We start from the raw sequence: 15,852 nt of genomic DNA on the forward strand, positions 1-15,852 counted from the left end.
GAATTTTGTTTTGCCATGTTGACATGTTATAAACCCTAAGAAGCTGTAAGGTAAAGATGGATACATGTTTTCTGTATAAAAACTTAAAAAATACTAGCGTATCAAGAATTCCCATATATAAAATAAGAATTCAGCTGAGATACAATATCTGCAGCATATGAAGGGCAGGTACCTTTCATGATAAAGCTCATCATGACTGGACCTGTAGCAACAGCTGAATAGAAAACAGTCAGAGGATAAAAGACATTTTTAGTGGGCATCTAATCCTGTGATGGGTGTTCACCCTCACTCAGACTTAGGAGTTGGAGAGTTAAGTAATTCTGATACAGCTCTTGGATGACTGAGCCCCCGAGGATGGGAAAGCACATGGTAGCAGTGCTAGCTCTGAAAGCGTATCTGATGATACACTTGCTTATTAATGAAGGTAAATCTGCTTCAGAATACTCCTGCAGCATTGCAGCCTGCAGACTCCATCCGTGAGGGCTTGGGTCGTGTCATTGCTCTCCACAGTGGGATGATGTGCGGCTGTGGAAAGAGGGCTGAGGCAGTGAAATTGTGTCCAAGGTGAAGTGGGAAAACTGGTGTGCTATGACGACTTCCATAGTGTGACTTTTAAAAGAAAGAGTGTTTAGTGTTGTTGACATCCTTAGATTTACAGAGTGGTTTTAGAAGAAACCACGAGACTTTGAACACTTTTGTCTCAGTTGGAGGGCTAGAGTAGGTCAAAAGATGTTTTTGTACTGTGAAAATTTACCATTTAGAGGAATACCTTTTCCAGTTTAAAAGGTGACCACCTCTCCCTCCAGCTCCTTAAAAGTCATATTTGAGGGAATTCCCTCATGGTCCAGTGGTTAGGACTTCCTCCTCTCACTGCCAAGGGTTCCAGTTCAATCCTAGGTCTGGAAACTAAGATCCCACAAGCTGTAGACAAAATATAATATATATATTAAAGAATAGGTATGTTCTCTGATTTAGAAAAAATCATATTTTACCTTATAGATGGTTCATGTTGAAATGTTTGCTAGCTAGTGCTGAACCTCCAGAGGAGGTCTCCTGTTCTGACGAGTGGGGTGACTTGGAGCAGCTGTGCTTGTGGGAGGGCAGTCAGCAAGTAGTTGTCAGCATGTTAAATGCATGTATACACTCGTTCCAGGATCCTGCTGCTGGGACTGTATCTTAATGGTATGTGTTAATGAGTCCACAGAAAAGGTGCTCATTGCAACTTTTTTTTAAAGTGAAAAGAGAAGGATCTAATGGGGCTGTTTATTAACAAGGACCACTTAACATTAGTTATCGCCCTTTCATACAGTGAATGGTGCTTTGTGGAGCTCTGGGTGCTAGGAAGATATTGCCATAACTTTTTATTTATTATTTTTATTTAAATAAATATGAGTAGCTTGTTTATTATTTTATTTATTTATTATTTATTTGCTATTATTTTTTAAAATAATGACCTAAAGGTAAAATTCACAAGCCATAAAATTTATCCTGCCTTGAATTTTTAATACATATCAGTAGTGTTTGGATGTGCATGGGTTACTTTAATACACTAAATGTGGCCTGGCTTTGAAATACCAGGCTAAAATAATTTATTTCCTTAGTTATGCAGAATAAACTTAGAAGGAAAAAATAAAGTCCTTTCCTAGAATACAGGTTTGTTACAAAAACTTGATGGAATAACTTTTGCAATGTTCTTGATAGGTAAGACAACTGTTAGAGATTCCAGGTTGAAAAGTCTGCCGTTTTCCACATGACTCCTATCCAGTGCCTCTCCAGGGGTCACTTGTATCTTTTGAAGATAGGCTTTTCAGGGTGAACACATGTATATAGCAAAAGCTAGTTGCGATGTTTCTTGTTGAATTGCAATCTTGGTAAATCAGAACACCTCAGAAGCGCTTTTGGCCAGTCAGTGAGCTGACTCTTGATCTTGCTGACCTGTTGCTGCCTCCTCAGGAACTGCTGTTGGTGTGAGGCTCCAAGCCTCCACATGGCCATGTGGATGGTTCAGTTCCCAGGCGTGGAACCAGCAGCTCCTGTATGGTGTTGAATTTGGTTCCTGGAGGGAGTACAGTGTAGTCATCACTACTGTAAGATGGAGACAGGTTTTGTTTTCACAAATTGTGAACCGTCAGTAATCCATGGTTTTTCTTAGTAACTTATATTTGTGTATCTTACCAAGTGTTTTGGTAGAATCTCTTCACTGTTGACAGTAAATCTTTGAGATGGGCCTACCATTTATCTCCAGAGTCTCTGAAAGTATAAGATTGGTGCTATTTGCCAGAAGTCACGGAAGCATCATCACATGACCCTGGGAGAGTTGTTTTATTGAGTGGATCAGTCAGAGGTGATTAGGAGCTGTTTTTATCCAGGTTGTATTAGAGACAGTGGTTTTAGAACAGGTTATTATAGTCATATCAGCATGAAGGCTTTTGCGTGTTAGGTGCCTTTCATCTATTCTTTCAGAAAAGAGAAACTTCTAAAACTTGAGTTTTTAGTGGATTTATTAATAAGTGGATGCATTAATTTAAAAGAAAATTATGCTTTTATAGAAAGCATCATTATTAGTCTGTTTTCTTTTTTTTTTTTTTAATTTCACTACGCTGGGCCTTAGTTGCAGCGTGCGATGTCTTTAGTCATGGCAAGCAGGAGCTCTTGGTTTTGGCATGCGGGATCTAGATCCCCAACCAGGGATCAAACCTGGGACCCTACACTGGGAGTGTGGCGTCTCAGCCCCTGGATCACCAGGGTAGTTCCAGTCTGTTTCATTTCTGAATTAGTTGCTCAGCTTAGGTGACATTTGACTTTCAGTATAAAAATCTTTTATAAGAGCTCATCAGCTCTGTATATAATTTTAAAATATTTATAAGCTTTTAGTGTTCTCTAAGCAGTTAGTAAGAAATGGTCCTAGAGTATTTGCCTGTGTATGAGAAGACTTAAGGTGTTTATTGCATTGTTCTGAATTAGTGAAAGGTGAAAAAATGCAAATATATACTTACTATGGAATGGATATAGTTGTTTTAAAACAGTGAAATGCTGCACAGCTATAGATCATAGAAAATGTGTGCATTGATGTAAAAAATGAAAAAGCTTTAAAAACTATCCTAGATGGAGTAAAAATTGTGTACTTGTATATGTGTTTTAATACAGTTTTAAAAGGTATTTACCAGGCTCAAATGATTATTTTTTAGGGAGGAAGAAAGAATTATGCTTTTTAAGTCATGTGAAGTTGTTAGGTCCAATTGAATTGCTAATATAGTGTGCAGAAATGAAAATTTAAAGGTACTTCTACATTATAACTTATTTCTACAAATCCTCAGTCTTAAGAAAGTACAGTGGACCCTTAAACAACACTTGTTTCTTGAACTGTGAGGGTACACTTGGAGATTTTTCTCAGTAAATGCATACTGCACAGCTACAGGATCCCTCGCTAACACCCACCCCGCCGCCCATTGTTCAAGGGTCAACTGTGATTGAAAACACAGGCAAACAGTGGTACACCAAGTAGTGTTGTTGTAGCATCGTGTATAAGGTTGAAAAATTGGATGCAACAAAAATGCTTTAGTGATGAATGAACAGATTATGAGGGACTCAAACGGTAGACTGTGCCCTTGAAATAAATGTTTGTGAGACCTGAACGTTCAGTGACTTAAAATTCCTTAGGACGTCCTGAGCAAGAAAGGGTAAGTGTGTGTATTGGAACTCACTGTGTGCTCTCCCTGGAAGTGTGTGGCCAAATCAGAATTCCCCAGACTGTCATGGAAAACCCAGAAAGCCTCCTTCCCTGTGCCCCTCCCACTCCCTGGAGGCAGTCCCCTACCACAGCTTCAAGGTGGAAAAGGAGCAACAGCTTGCTCTTCAAGTGCTGCAGGCGACCTTGGATGGCCAGTTGCTTTTTGTTTTGTTTTACCTTGGAGGATCTCAGACAGCAGGAGGTGTAACGGCTTAATGGATCTCCGTGTACCCATCACTCAGCCTCAGGAATGATCAGCTCATGGCCAACTGACTTTTTACAAATCTCAGACTTCACACATCCTGTCATCTGTAAATATTTCAGTGTTGCCATTGACTTGTGAAGTTATTTTTACTCTGCATACAAAAATCTGGTATTATAGTTGGTTGGGACAGAATGTACTTATTACCATGTTTTTCTCTTTTAATTGAAGTACAGTTGATTTATAGTGTTGCGTTAGTGTCTGGTGTACAGCCAAGTGATTCAGTTATATGTATATATACATTTTTTTTCAGATTCTTTTCCAGTATAGTATATTACAAGATACTAAGTATATTTTCCAGTGCTGTACGTAGGACCTTCTTTGTATATTTTATATATAGTAGTTTGTATGTTATTAGCATGTCTTTTTAAATGTGTTGAGAAAAAAATTAAACATACAAGTGTAAGTAGAATACTATAGTGACCATCTCTGGGTTTCATCTCCCGGTTTTCAGTGATTGTTGATGTGAAGACTTGTTTCATCTTTATTTTGTCTTTCCATACTGGATTATTTTACAGTAGTTCCTAGAGATGGAATTTCATCTGTAGGTACTGCAAATATATCTAGAAGATAATTTTATTTAAAATATTTATTATTTAAAGGATAATTTCTTAACTTTATCTAACAGTCTTCAAATTTCCCAGATTTTCTCAAAAAGGATTTTTTTACAGTCTTTTGTTTGACTCAGATACCAAAATAAGATCTATACGTTAGGATGCTTCCTAAGTCTTTTTACATCTGTTTGAAGAAATTAATGTTTCTCATATCCTGGATTTTGCTGATTGTATCCTTATGATGCAGTCTTTTTAATATGTTTTCCCTTATATTTGAAATTTCCTGTAAGCTGGAAGTTAGATCTGGATGTGTGATGGTCAGAATCAGGTTTTTGTTTGACAGAGTAGCGCAGAGGTGGAGCTGGGCAGTGGTTGGCGCGTCACCTCGGTGGATGATGTCAGTGGGCTGGAGTGGCGTGGGCAGCCTGGCTGCTAGTTGCACAGGCCCCCGTCAGACTGGGGCGCATGCATCCAGCAGCAGTGAGGATTATTGCCTAGATCAGTTACGTCACTAGGGTTGCTGCTTGTCACTAATTGTAAAACACGTAAGATGTTCACATGGCTCAGAGTTTGAGATACGAAAGGTATGTTGTGAAGCCTGTCTCCTGCTCTGCTCTTGAGCCCCCTGATTGGCCCCAGAGGTAGTCAGGTGTTGAGTTTCGAGTTTCTTCTCTTCCCTTTGGAGATTATGTGGAACCTGAGGGGCATGTATCTCACTTTTCTTAAAACACAAGTAATAGTCTCCTGGACACATGCTCTGTCTGTCTGCTCTTCCCTCATCTTGATTTAATTTTTAGCATATATCTCAGATTATTCCCTGTCATATAGTTAACTCTGCCCTTTTTGTGATGACATAGTATTCCAGAGGATGGGTTTCTGTTTTATAGGACTGGTCCCCTGTTGATGGTCATAGTGCTGTAGTACACATCAGCACCTCGTGAGTGTGTCTAGGAAAGATCCCTAGAGGCGGTGCTGTCTGCCCAGAAAGGTTGTGCTTTGTCATTTTGGCGGCTAGTGCCACCATGCTCTCCAGAGGGTGAGTGCTGCCCCCAGCGGCACCTGGGAGTTCCCATTTTCACGTCTTCACTAACAGAGCGAGTTACCAAACTTCCAGTTTTTGCCAGTCAGAGAGGTTTAAGCAGGTATTTCTTCGTGGGCCTGACAGGGTTGTCATAAAGGTGTTTCTTTGTGTAGGTATACCCTGCTTAGACCCTCAACTTGAGCTGGTGGCTGGCTCCTCCACCCAAAACTTGGGTTACCTGGGAGAAATTACCTCACCATTGTTTCTTTCTAGTCCAGCACAGCCTTGGCCTGACCACCCCAGGACCTGGCCTTAGTTTCTTGAGAGAGTTATACCAGGAGTTCCTTAGGAGAAGGAGTAGGTCATCTGTGTAAATGCATCTCAAGTATCTCAACTTGGACGCAGACACACAGAGCACCGTTAGTTCATTGTTCGCATGTGGAAGATGTAAACATTTTTCTCTATTCAGTGAAAATATAGTTCACCTTTTTCCCACGTTGATTTCCTTTGAGATGTAACAGGTTTCTAGAGCAACACACCATCTCACCTAATGGGACCACTGCTCTCTGTCTTACAGGTGCGTAGTGTGGCAGTCACACTTTCTCTTAGGTCCAGGGTTAGAGTCCGTGTACAACCCTGGGCAGATTACTTTGCCCTTTTCTAGTTTCTATATATGGGGCTGGTGAGTACTGCCTCAGCTGTGAGGGCCAAGCATAGGGACTGTGGAGTCAGATCACAGGGGTCCTTGCCTCCTGACGCTGTCCCTCAGGACTCTGGAGACTGTGCTTCCTTTCCTTCATCTGGGAGTTGGTGCCTGGAGAGCCCTGGATGGCTGTCCCGAGGCACGTGTTTGCACTGACTGTTCAGCTGGCAGCACGGGCTCCTCTCAGGCTTGCCGATGCTGCTGGGCAGGAGGGTCAGGGAGACCACCTCACCGTCTTGGGGCAGGGGGCAGCCTCAGCAGCAGTGAGACCTGTGCACCCCCATGAGTTCAACCCCCCCTAGCAGTATGTGGTTCATCACGCCACCCCTGAATTACAGGGTAGAGGTGCATGACTTCCTAGTAAGTGGTAGGTTGTCAGTAGCACTTAATTTGTAGGTTTGAATACCTTCTTTGTAAATTTTATTTTCATCATTTAAACCTGCTCTTTGATTTAGGAAGCAAAATGAAATTGAGAAGCACATTGAAGAGAAGGAGGGGCAGCAGAACAGAGCCATCTTTTAAAGAACATTCAGTTGAGATGTCTCTGCATTCTGCCTGTTCTGTGCTATGAAATTTACCATTTTATTGTTAGCTGGTCAGATGTCTGAGTCCATAGGCAGTTTATATTCTGTGTAAGGTGCAGTGGTTCTTTGCTTGGCAAAGGCACTGGCAGAATTGCCCACTCAAACCCTGATGAGTGGAGTCTTGGTTCCATGTCGAGTGTGAGGTTGCTCTCTGGGGAGGCAGTAGAGGAACTCTGTACCCAGGTCTCAGCACCTGTGCGCGGGCGCTCCTGGGGCCTCTCCGGCTGGTCTGTTAGGAGCCCTTGTCCCCAAGAGCATGGGTGGTGCCTGATTTACACTTTGATCCTGTCAAGTTCCCACCTTGTCAGCAGAGCTGGTCAGCTCAACATCCTTCCAGGAAATGCAGTGCATGCGTGCCAACGAATGCCGGTCACTGGCTTTCCTGATGGTTTGATGTGAGCATAGTGAAATGTTCATCGAGAATATTTGAGGACCAATAACAGGAAGGAGGTCTTTAGCTCCAGGAGTGTGGAGTCCGGGAGTTTGCCTTGGTGGACCGCAGGTGTAGCGCTATCACAGAGCCTCTTTCCTGTCTCTTCCAATGCCCGAGTGTGCTTTCCTTTGAAAAACGGGGATCCCACTGTCAACGCTGATCCCTGCTGGGGGCTTTCTCCAGACCACATCTGGAGGCAGGGACATAGGTCATCACTTCTTGGTCCCTTGGCCTGACTTTCATCTGCCTTATTACCATTTGCGCCCAGGGCTTTCCTCGCTCTGCTCACCCTGTCTAATCCCGCCACCCGCTCCCACTTGCTGTCTGTGTAACACGCGCAGCGTGGGACCTGCTGCCCAGCGCTGGTTGGTCCTAGCCTGGAGATTGGAAAAGGGGTGTCCTGTTTGTATGTTTATCTGAAGTTATGTTGGGGCCTTGACTAGTTACAGCAAGTTAACTGCTTAGCATATATGACCACTTATTGATTAGTCTTTTATTTTTTTCCACCAACTCTTTTCAGAGTGTCTTTTCCATTATCTCTTTGGGTAAGTAGTAACCTGTTTTCCCACTGCTTTAGATGGTAGGCCATAATTGAACGTGTTCACCGCTCAAGTAACATTTGTTCTATTTTGTTTTGAGGTGGAAGGGGGAACTCTACCCTCAGAACATGAGGGAATAATATTTACGTGGCTCACAAAGACCAGTGAGTACATCTGCACCCCTCCGCCTCACCAGCGGAGGGCCTCTGACATGATAACACGGCCTAGTCTCTCCTGTCCCTCAGAACAGTCAGTTATGCCAGGTGTTTCAACTTCCTTTAGAATCTCTTGAAATTGTTGAGGGATGGGGGTTCTTTGACACATTTGAAGATAAATCAGATGAGAAGACCATACTTGTGCACGGTCGTTTGGTTTAACAAAGCCCCTAGATTGAATGTGATTGTGGACATGTTAGCAGTAGTGCAGATCTTCCCACTGAACCGACAGGCCTTAAGAACCAACCCAGGACTGCACTTCCTATCGAACACATGAGCTCTGAGGTTGCAGGCAGGTCACTGACCGGAGCCCTCTGCCTCTCCTGAGCTAGGCGATGGATCACTTGGAGTCCTTCATTGCTGAGTGTGATCGGAGAACGGAGCTTGCCAAGAAACGGCTGGCAGAGACGCAGGAGGAGATCAGTGCAGAAGTTTCTGCGAAGGTATGCGGGGAGGGAGGCCTCCACCTCAAGTCGTTGGTATAAAAGCGGGGCTGGGACCTGTCAGTGCCAAGTGCGCATTTTGGGGTGGACAGTGGGTGTCCACTGCCCTGCCTGTTCGAGGGAAGGAGGGAAGCCGTCACCAAGCTCGCAGCCTGTCACTGCGCTGTGCATATGTCGTAAAGTTACTTTATTAACATCCCTCCGCAGAACAGGAAATGGGGTAAGTTAGCAGGGAAATGATTAAATTCTGGTGTGTCTGTGTCACAGAAGAAAAGGGTAGACCTGGTGCAGTCGGCGTGTACATCATTTAGAAGGCCTTGCCTTTCTCTAGTGGAGTTTTCTTCAGTGTGTTTTTTTCTCCTTTCAGTTTTATAAAAGGATTTCTTAGGAGATAGACAGTTTTTAACTAGCCCAGTGGTGCTGTTTATTTCTAAAAGAAACTCCCAGTAATGAGTCATTTTGCTTAAAGGGTAAGTAATGTATGTGTTTAGGCTCACACATTTTGTTACCCTCACCTGGAGGCTGAGCTGTACTGGAAGGTATACGGAGTGACGTCCTGGAAGCTGGCCCACAGGATGGGCCTTACAGCCTGTGGAAGTGACAGGCATGTGTTCTTGCTTCTGCTGGGATTCAGTGCAGAGATCTTACGGGTTAGGGTCTGACACTTAACGGTCGGTCTCAGTGGTGGCAGTATGGGTGTTGTAACTGTTAGAATTCACATCATCAGTGAAGTTTCCAGCTGTTGGTGTATTCTCTGTGAAACAGCAGAAATGCAACAACAGAAACACTCTTTGCATTAAAAAATCTTTTGTTTTTATTTTTTTAATTGGAGGATAATTGCTTTACAATGTTGTGTTGGTTTTTGCCATACAACAGCACAAATCAGTCATAACTACACACACCACCAACCCTTCAGCCTCTGTCCCAGCTCTCGTCTTTTGTTTTTAGATGTCTTACCTGGCTGTCTCTTTCTCTCCAGGCAGAAAAAGTACATGAATTGAATGAAGAAATAGGAAAGCTTCTTGCTAAAGCTGAGCAGCTGGGAGCTGAAGGAAATGTGGATGAATCACAGAAGATTCTCATGGAAGTGGAGAAAGTCCGTGCAAAGAAAAAAGAAGCTGAGGTTGGTGAGGAAAATGTCTTAAAGAGGGAAGAAAACATGGTAACTTCGGAGAGCTGACCATTGGGCTAAAACTGAGCCATGCCTCCATTTTCTTGAATATTGAGGAGGAGTTGGAAGTAGAGTGATAATGTCAGGATGGTACAATTTCAAGTCAGCCCACCCTGGGGTTTGTGTCTTCACTGCTCACTTGACCCCTGAGGCCTCAGACTGGGCACTTGGAGCTCTGAGCATCACTCCCGTGTGTAGAGTGCATCCTGAGTGTAACTTGTCCGTGTTAGTGAGCACCTCCCATCTGCGTCCGTCTGCTTCCAGGAAGGGCCCGGCGTGCAAGGTGTTCAGCTGATGTGATGGGGCCTGACTGGCTTTACAGTTGCTGTGAAGAGAGGCCTTGGGTTATTAGTGACTCTGTGCCCTCAGGAGAGAGACCCCTGCAGGGTATGGGCAGCACCCAGGTGGTGTCCTCGGGCTGCCAGGCCAGGACTCTGCTGTGTGGTGCAGAAGCTGAGTCCAGGACTGTCTGGACTGTTTCCTCTGTTGGGTTTTCTGCTTCTCAGATCCTCACCACTGGAGTGGAGGTGGCCTGGATCGACTTCGAGAATGTGGGAAGGTTAGAGTCAGGGAGAGAGGGCCGGGAGTGTACCTTTACTCCTCCTGTGGGCCAGGCAGAATGCATGTGAGCACTGGCTAAGATTCACTCTGATGAAGACGGGCGCTCAAAAGAAATGAGGTCTCAGTTTAAGAGTGACTTGGGGTGCAGGGCATGTCCAGGTAGGGCAGGGTGATCCTGAAGGCCATTTGCTGAGACCCAGAGAGAAGATTGTTCAGATGGTGGATGGAGATGCGATGGCAGAGTGGGCAGCGTGCCAGCGCAGGGCTGGTTTTGGTTGTTGCTGGTCCCCTGGCTCCTTGTGGCACCTGGGACGAAGTGGAGCTCAGTGATGACAGCTGAACACATGAATCCTGCTGAGTGCCCGCTGAGGCAGTGGCATGTGCGTGGGGAGTCCCAGGTCCTGCATCAGAATCCTTACATAGGATCCAAACCTCTGTGTATTTAAAGGGAAAATTTGAGTATATGGAGTCAGGCTCCCTGGGTTGCTGACAGTACCCAGCAGAAAGGCCAGAGGGTCAGGAAGGAAGGAGCTCTGTAGCCTTTTAGTGAATCCTGAGGCCGAGCCTTCCTGCTTTGAGGAGCAAAGCAGACACCAGAAACCTGTGAGGTGGATCCGAGACTTGAAATAATGTAGATGCGGGGCTCACCACTCGGATGTCTGCAGACAGACCCAAGGGCAGCAGGAGTCAGATACACGGGGACTCCACGCGCCTTGCTTTGGCCACTGTCCCTTTCCTTATCACCTGAGTTCCCCCCTTACTTAAAACAGACAAGACAGGGTGGCTTGGAGCAGGGAGGCCTCCGCTGTGCTGGTCTGGGTAGTGCCCACCCTGCCCTTAGTGGCAGGCAAGGCTGTTTGGTATCCTAAGAAGTGGAGCGGGAGGGGCACTGTGTGCTTTTTACCCAGATTCCCGCAGTGGTTCTGTCTTAGAAAACTGTAACACAGCATCCCATCCCAGAACAGCTACAGAGTGACCGCTGACCACCCGTAGGTCCTGCCTGCTGCCCTCACAGCACACCCACTTCTCTGACCACCAGTCTGCCCTCCATTCTTAGCATTTGCTCATTTTAAGAACATTGCATAATGGATTCACACAGTCTGTAACCCTTAGGGATTGACTTTTTTTTCACTCAGCGTAGAATTTATTTTGAAGGATATGAGAGGATGGGATTCGTAATTTCAAAACTACTGAAAGGTGTAGAATATTATCTCAGATAACTCACCCACCACATTTAGTGTTTCTTGTTAAGCTGTTTGACTCTTTAGGAAAGAAGCCTCACTCTAATGGAAATCTGAGCTCCCGGTCTTTCCCGCTCTGTCCCCAGGGGCGTTCGTGTGCGTTCATTGCACACCTGGGCTCATAAACCATGTGCATTCCTGGGCAGGCGTGTAGGCGTCCGCATTGGTGCTGCAGGTCCTCCCACTTGCATCGCCGGGCAGCGCTCTCCAGGCTGCTGCAGGCAGATGGGTTCAGTTTGTTTACTGCTGCGGGACTGCATTTTAGGGGCACATGGCTGTTTGTCCATGGGTGGTTTTCCAGGTCACTGATGGTTTCTCATCTCACGGTGGGTTCTGTGTGTCCAGCAATGTGCTCACGTGAGGGATGTTTCCGGTAACCCCACCTTTACAGACAGGCTGCCCCCACAGTAACCATGCTGCACGGGCGCCAGCTTCAGGGTATGGGAGGGCCCGGTGTTCTGTGTCTCCGTCAGTCTAGTGAGTGACATGATGTCTTATTTTAACTTGCATTTTTTAGGGAATGTTTTGAATGTATGAATTAATGGAAGATTATTACATTGTCTTCCCTTTAAGGACAAATGTTGAAATGCATCCCTCAACCTAGATTGTGAAGGCGTGTGTTAATTTGAGCACAGGCAGCCATCACTGTGTCCTGGGTCGTTTTCTTTTGTATTTGTGTGTTTTCCTTTGAGGCACAGTGTCTTCCTGTGATGAGACTCAGACCGTACTGGCTGCTGGGCCGGGGTAGGGGGTATATGTATGTGCGTGCGCTTTGTTCTGTTCCCTTAGGCACACTTACTCGTTTGAAGAGATGTCTGGCGTGTTTCTCCTTCCAGATTTTAGGTTTCAGGGCTGCATTGGGCATTCCTGAGCACCGGGGCAGACTCTGGATGCTCTGTGTTTTGCCCGTCTGTCTGGTGTGATAGGGGCGCTGTAGTCAGTCTGATCTTAACAGAGCTCCACCATGTCTGGTGTGATTAGGGGCGCTGTGAGGAGCCTGTAGTCTGGTCTTCACAGAGCTCTCCGCCATCGCAGGGACTCCCTTTCCCCGCTGGCCTTTAGCACACAGTCTCCTGTGTGTCTCAGTGTTCTGAATATCCCTCACTGCTTTGAAATCATGACTCTTAGTTCATCTCTTAAATAAACAGTTTAAATTGGATTACAATCTAATTACAATTTATTGAAATTAAATTATAATTTAATTACAAGAATCTGAAGCTTTGTAAACGATTCAGGTTTATGTATTTTGAAATCATCTTTAGGGAATTTCCTGGTGGTTCAGTGGTTAGTACTTGGCACTTCACTGCCAGGCCGTGGGGTTCAGTCTCTAGTCTGTGGATTAAAGTCCCGCAAGCTGGGCAGCTAAAAATAAAAGTCACCTCCCTTCATGTACTTCCCACTTTAGGGGTTGAGTGGACAGTGGCATTTGAGTTAACCTCACTTGGATCACTCTTTTCCTGCTCTCCAGGAAGAATACAGAAATTCCATGCCTGCGTCCAGTTTTCAGCAACAGAAGCTTCGTGTCTGTGAGGTCTGTTCGGCCTACCTTGGCCTCCATGACAATGACCGTCGTCTTGCAGACCACTTCGGGGGCAAGTTACACTTGGGATTCATTCAGATCCGTGAGAAGCTCGATCAGTTAAGGGTATGTTAATGTGCTGTGTTTCTGAAGAAGCCTGCGAAATCGTGATCGTCTTCATGTCTCTGCTTGTAGCAAACCTTGTGTTCTTTTTTTGTTGGTGGAGGTATCAGGCCTTGGTTTTATACTTTAGCTTTACAATGAGCTACTCGGGTGTCATTGTGTTCCCTGAGATCTCAGAATCCAGCAGGGCCTGGGATGTTTGTTTAGTCTACTACCCCTTGTTTACAGAGAGCAATGGCAGAATTCATCCCAGGTACAGAGAACTCGTGCACCCCTCTGGAAACACCTCTTTGGAGGTGAGAGAGAGCCAGTAGCCTGTGGTTTTTCTCTTCGGGCGAGGGTGGACCTGTGGAATGTGGTCAGGCTAGAAGCATAAGAAGGTGACGGGACTTTTTCTGGTGGCCCTGCCCCACGGCTGGATGCCTCTGTCCCCTCCTCGGGGCTCCTTGTTTTCCTGGGTTAGATTACAGCATTCAGCGTCCTGCATATGGAATGCTGAGAAGGAAAGTTAAGCAACTTTGGGATAAGCTGAATTGTTTTCAGACTGATGAAACCTCCCTGGCTGTGTACTAGGATGCTGGGAAATATGCAGGCCTTTCCTCCAGAAGCCCGAAATCTGGAAGGACAGACATGTGGCCCCTAACTGTAGGCCACCTTGACAGTCAAGGCCTGGCCACGTGTGGCCCCAGGAATGGGCAGTGGGTGGCGGGCGCCCTTATGCCCAGGGAGGGTCCCTGGAGGTGGTGTGCGCTCAGACTGGAGAGGGAGCCGGTTGGCAGGCTCACCACTGGTCTTGAGCATCTCCTGTGCTTCCAGGGGAATTCTGAAAAGTGATACTTTCTGTCACATGGTTTTAAGTTGGAAATTTTTTTATAAGTTTATGGTATAAAGTATAAGCATATATTCCATGTAGCTAATATAGTATAAATAACAATTTGGTGACAGCTACCATCTTCATAAAAAATCTACTCCTTATATTCCTATTTTCCTTTAAATTGTCATTCCATTCCATAACACCCCAGAATTTTGCCCTAATGTTTCTTATACCTGAAAGTCTTTTTTTTTTTTTTTTACATCAGCATACATTGAAACTTCTTTTGCTGAAATCTTCAGAACTTAAGTATTCACTTATCTAAAAGTCGTATTTTGTCATTGTGGTTATGAGCAGTATATAGTTGATAGAACAATACAGCCAAGTTGCAGATTTCAATAAATAGCTATTACACTATCAGCAGAAAAGGTTGCTTGGAAGTGCACCTCTTAACTATGAGGAGAGTAGGAGCTCTGTGCCCAGTTTGGAGAGGGCTTCACTCAGTGGTCCCAGCGGTGTGCACACCTGCAGGTTCTGGACCTAGATGGATGCGGCGGAGGGAGGCGGAGAAGAGTGAGGACTTGCCTGTGGGGGGACCTAATGTTTCAGGGAGTGGGGAGGGTTTGGGGAGGAGCTGATGCTAGCCCCAGCCCGGTTCTTGGACAGGGTGTGTGTGGAGACCGAGGTGCTGGGACAGCGTCCTTGTGTCCTGCTCCCAGTGTTGGATGTATGACGTCAGAGGGCAGAGCTAGAGGAGCTGCATAGGAGAGCCTGGGCCCAGATGCTTTGAGGTCACACGCAGACACACACACGCACCCCCAGCCGTGCCCTTTCTTCCTGGGGGCCTGGCTTTTGTCAGCGCTGATATTTTAGGTCATGCTGCACTCCCTCTTGGACATTGTCTTGTGGCTCTGGATACCTCCCCCTCCCCAGGGGGAGGTGAGGAGGCCTTCTCAGCAGCATGAGATGGTGTGAAAGGCTCCAAGTGGGTTTTGGGGTGCTCCAGTGGCAGGGTCTCCAGGCCATCTCCTGTGCTCCTCCCTCCCTCCATGTCCACTACAACCCATCCCCAGGACAGGCGGCAACAAGGCTGGGTAGCTTGGCTCCCCTAAGCAAGATGTGCTTGATCAAATACACATGTTCTCCTTCACATAAAGTTTGTGGAGTCGTCTTTGGGTAAAAACCTTAACTTTCTTGATTGATTTGAAGTCATATGATAAACTTTTTGTAACTTAGAAGTACAGCACCTGTTAGTAGTTTGTCACTGAATTCATAAAACAGTTTTTATTCCATGTATTTTCTGTTAAGAGGTTTTGTTAATAAAAAGAATTGTGTTCCTGTTCCCTGAATTTCCCTAAGGTTCTTAAATCGCCAGTACTGAGGTCATGTAAACGTTCTTTGTTCAGCACTGTTCACACCCTAGTGTGTATGTGCCTCTCTCATCTTCCCAGTTTTCCGTTTTATTTAGAAAACTGTGGCTGAGAAGCAGGAGAAGAGAAATCAGGATCGGCTGAGGAGGCGAGAGGAGAGAGAGCGGGAGGAGCGGCTGAGCAGAAGGTGAGCCTGAGGACAGCCCCCCATCCCAAGGACACCCCATGTACTTGGCAGTCTTGCTGTTGCCTGTGACACTTGAGGTCTGCCAGGTACCTGGTGGCCATGAAAAGGAGCAAAAAGATTCCTGCCCAGCGCAAGCCCTATGGCGGGATCCACCAGGGACGGGCTCGAGTGGGCCAAGGGCTGAGGCTCGTTGGGTGGGAACAAGGAGAACGTGAGTGGCTGGGAGGGTCCAGGCCCAGGAGGGGCCAGGGACGAGCTGTGTGCTCTGGGGGCAGAGCTGATAGCATCTGCTAGCGGACGGTGTGAGCTGTGCAGAGCGGGAGTGGAGCTGGCCTGGAGTGGCCGCTGATGGTGACAGAGGAGGGGAGCCTGGGAGCGGAGTTTT

At 46.0% G+C, this 15,852-nt stretch overlaps 1 protein-coding gene across 3 annotated transcripts in view; it reads left to right on the forward strand.

The window, feature by feature from the left end:
* Positions 1-15,852, forward strand: part of LUC7L (LUC7 like) — a 32,402-nt gene that overhangs the window by 10,719 nt on the left and 5,831 nt on the right. For all 3 annotated transcript variants that reach the window (XM_027526915.1, XM_027526914.1, XM_027526916.1), the window contains 4 exons: positions 8,374-8,484; positions 9,464-9,607; positions 12,926-13,102; positions 15,379-15,467. In XM_027526915.1, the coding sequence (XP_027382716.1) occupies positions 8,374-8,484; positions 9,464-9,607; positions 12,926-13,102; positions 15,379-15,467 (521 nt within the window). The remainder of the gene's footprint in view (positions 1-8,373; positions 8,485-9,463; positions 9,608-12,925; positions 13,103-15,378; positions 15,468-15,852) is intronic.

Source organism: Bos indicus x Bos taurus, chromosome 25 (assembly GCF_003369695.1).
Source record: "Bos indicus x Bos taurus breed Angus x Brahman F1 hybrid chromosome 25, Bos_hybrid_MaternalHap_v2.0, whole genome shotgun sequence".
NCBI classification, from domain to species: Eukaryota; Metazoa; Chordata; class Mammalia; order Artiodactyla; family Bovidae; genus Bos; species Bos indicus x Bos taurus.